Source organism: Prunus dulcis, chromosome 1 (genome assembly GCF_902201215.1).
Source record: "Prunus dulcis chromosome 1, ALMONDv2, whole genome shotgun sequence".
In the NCBI taxonomy this organism is placed as follows: Eukaryota; Viridiplantae; Streptophyta; class Magnoliopsida; order Rosales; family Rosaceae; genus Prunus; species Prunus dulcis.
In genome coordinates this window covers 14,074,954-14,077,698 of record NC_047650.1, presented here as the reverse complement: position 1 = coordinate 14,077,698, position 2,745 = coordinate 14,074,954, and the positions used below count along the sequence as shown (strand labels likewise).

Genomic DNA, 2,745 nt, shown 5'->3' with positions numbered 1-2,745 from the left:
GCATTCAACGAAGGATTCGACAAATTCCGAGCATTTGTGGCAACAACTCATACAAGTTATGATTGGAACTATGTGTCCCCGGATGCTGTGAGAGAGATACTAGACGATGGGGGTGACATGAATGAGCATAACCACGTCAAAGCTGCTCGGAAGAAGCCGACCGATCCGAGTAAGTGATTGCAGCTACCGCTGTTCGGTTGGTTGAGGGTGACCGTGGTATTGCACATATACTCCCTTAATGTCATTATCTAATTTAAAATAACACAAATATCAGTTTCATTTGCTTCATATATAATTATTGGGACTATGTATTGCAAGTCATCATGTGTTATAATGTCTAACATTCTATTTTGAAAATATGGACATATTATTCAATAAGCAGTCAATATCACAGCAAGCAGGGAATCAGTAAATGCTCCATATCATGTCGATTTACATTCAAGAGCTGGCGTAGTAATGTGTTCAAAAAAAACTGACATGTGAGTCATAAGTAACATAACATGTGCTATACATTGTTTAGTGAATGGTTTATGGTATATATATATATAATAAAATTCCAAATATTGCTGAAGATTTATTTGGTCTATATCACTAGGGATATGAGTGGCCATAAGCATGTGAGACCTGCTAAGAAGAAGCTGACGAGTACGACCGAGTGATTGTGGCTACCGTTGTTCGGTTGGTTGGGGAGATCGTGGTATTGCTAAGAGGGAGCACATAATATGTTTTGCAATCAAATGTTCTTTTATGTGTGGAATTATGAGTATTTATGTAAGTTAGTGTACCCTTTAATATTTGTCATTCAGTATCGAAATGTAATTGGCTGCAATGTTATGTTTCTTTTTTACACGCTGCTTTCTATTTGCTCTGTTCCAACAAAGTGCTTAAAGTATCCTTCAGTTACAAAAGTGTACAAAATCGTGCCCTTATTAACCAGTTGGAAAAAGTGGCTACTGCTGGAAATGATTACTGGTTATGGAAACAACAGAGTAACTGCTGGAAATGCTGCATTAGCCTGAGGATTTGAAAAATGAATCTCTGTTAAAGCATAATTCACCCTAAACTGGCCTTTTTACATGGTAAAAGTCATTGCTTCTTCACATAACTCAAAATTTCATACTTTATCAAATGTCTTTGAAAATTTATAAATAGGGAGAAGATGTAAAATTAACATGTCTCCAAATTTCATGGACGAATGAAACCAAGCAAATTTTCATTTCAATTACCACTGGACATAGTAAGAGCTCATCGGTGGACATGAACAAAAACACAATAATATTCAAAAACTGAATCTATTAAACTCAATCATGTCATTAATCTTCATAACAACCACATTTCGTCTAATACAAATATAAATCATTCACTTGGTCCGTGCATCCTGTCAAAATCGTCGAATAATGGGTCACTACGATGTATTGGAGTTGATTCGTTGTTGTTCGACGGTGATGTCCTGCATAAACATCAAACACAAGCACATCAAAATTTTACCTATTCAAATTTTAGATGCTATTACAAATAGTGTTAGCATCTTACGGTGTGTTCAAGGCTGGGCATTGTCTTCTATCATGACCAATGTGTCCACACTCCCGACAGTGTCTAATCCCTCGCTTCATTGCCTTTTCCTTTGCTCCCGTTACTCCTTTCGACCTTCCTTTGCACCTCACTCTCTTAGGGTCTTTCATATATTGTGTTTGAGAGCTGGACCCTCCAACTTCGTTATTACTTGGTCCATCCTTCAGCAACTTCAACTTCACCTGCAAACTTTTTAGAGTCTCTGACAGTACCTCACATCCTTCTTCACTCATTAATGCATCCTCAACCACATCTGAAGCAAGTCGAGACATTGTACTCCGCTTTATTAGAAGGCCAGGATCTACACAGTCTTTAATTTCTTTGCCATTTGCATCGACACCAATCCACATTTCGCAGTTTTCTTCCACCTCTTCAAAATATATTTTTCGGGCATATATTCAATCTGGTCCCTTCTGAACAATGCTAGGATGTGCTTGCAAATAATTCCAACAAATTCAAATCTTTTGCAGCTACACGATGCGTGGTCAGAATCTTTGACATATACGACTTCTGCCACTCTTGTTTCCCAATTTTTCCTTTCGCTCACGTTAAAGACAACTTTACAAGCATCCTCTGTTTTGAGCTCTAGGAAACATGCTGTACTTTCTATTAGTTCTTGCTCAAACTTTTGAAACATTGTCCTTGTGTACAAGGTAGCCATTTGTTTGTTCATTGGCATCGGTAGAAGACATTGAGCCACTTCAAATGCATCTACGTGATCAACAACTAACTCTTTTTCACGTTGATGAGAAAGTGCCCTCTCAAATCGTATTATGAAATCCATCAACGAATTTCTCCTTGATATGTATTGCTTGAAAAAACCATGAGAACCTTCCGCTCTTTGGCTGCTTGACATTCCAGCGGCAAAAAATTGTCGGCGTAGGCTGGAACCCAAGATTCCCTTAAATCAAACATTGAACTTAGCCATGGATGGTCAGTCAAACCAGCCTTTGTAACCACAATATTCCATTTTGCATCAAACTCATCCTTATTGTCAGTATCCCATATGGCTTTCTGAAATTCACGCCAATACTCATTATAAGCGTCACGTGGTAACTTAACAGAGAACTTTGATGTGATGTGCCATATGCAAAGTCGATGAAATGTAGTCGGGAAGGCTATTGAAATCGCTATGGCCATTGCCGCATCTTGATCTGTAATGATCGTTTTAGG

At 38.2% G+C, this 2,745-nt stretch overlaps 1 protein-coding gene across 1 annotated transcript; it reads right to left on the bottom strand.

The window, feature by feature from the left end:
* Positions 1 to 1,010: 1,010 nt before the first annotated feature.
* LOC117614695 (protein FAR1-RELATED SEQUENCE 7-like) lies at positions 1,011 to 2,745 on the bottom strand. The gene is made up of 3 exons (XM_034343591.1): positions 2,492 to 2,745; positions 1,658 to 1,848; positions 1,011 to 1,015 (listed from the first exon to the last, which is right to left on the bottom strand). The coding sequence occupies exons 1-3, from the start codon at positions 2,710 to 2,712 to the stop codon at positions 1,011 to 1,013; spliced, it is 417 nt and encodes a 138-aa protein (XP_034199482.1). The 5' UTR covers positions 2,713 to 2,745.

What these genes read in the sequence shown, in the direction of transcription:
- LOC117614695 (XM_034343591.1), bottom strand. Translation starts at nt 2,712, where the DNA reads ATGGCCATAGCGATTTCAATAGCCTTCCCGACTACATTTCATCGACTT. An exon ending in ACTGACCATCCATGGCTAAG is followed by an intron (nt 1,849 to 2,491) that starts TTCAATGTTTGA and finishes AATAAAGCGGAG; the next exon opens with TACAATGTCTCGACTTGCTT.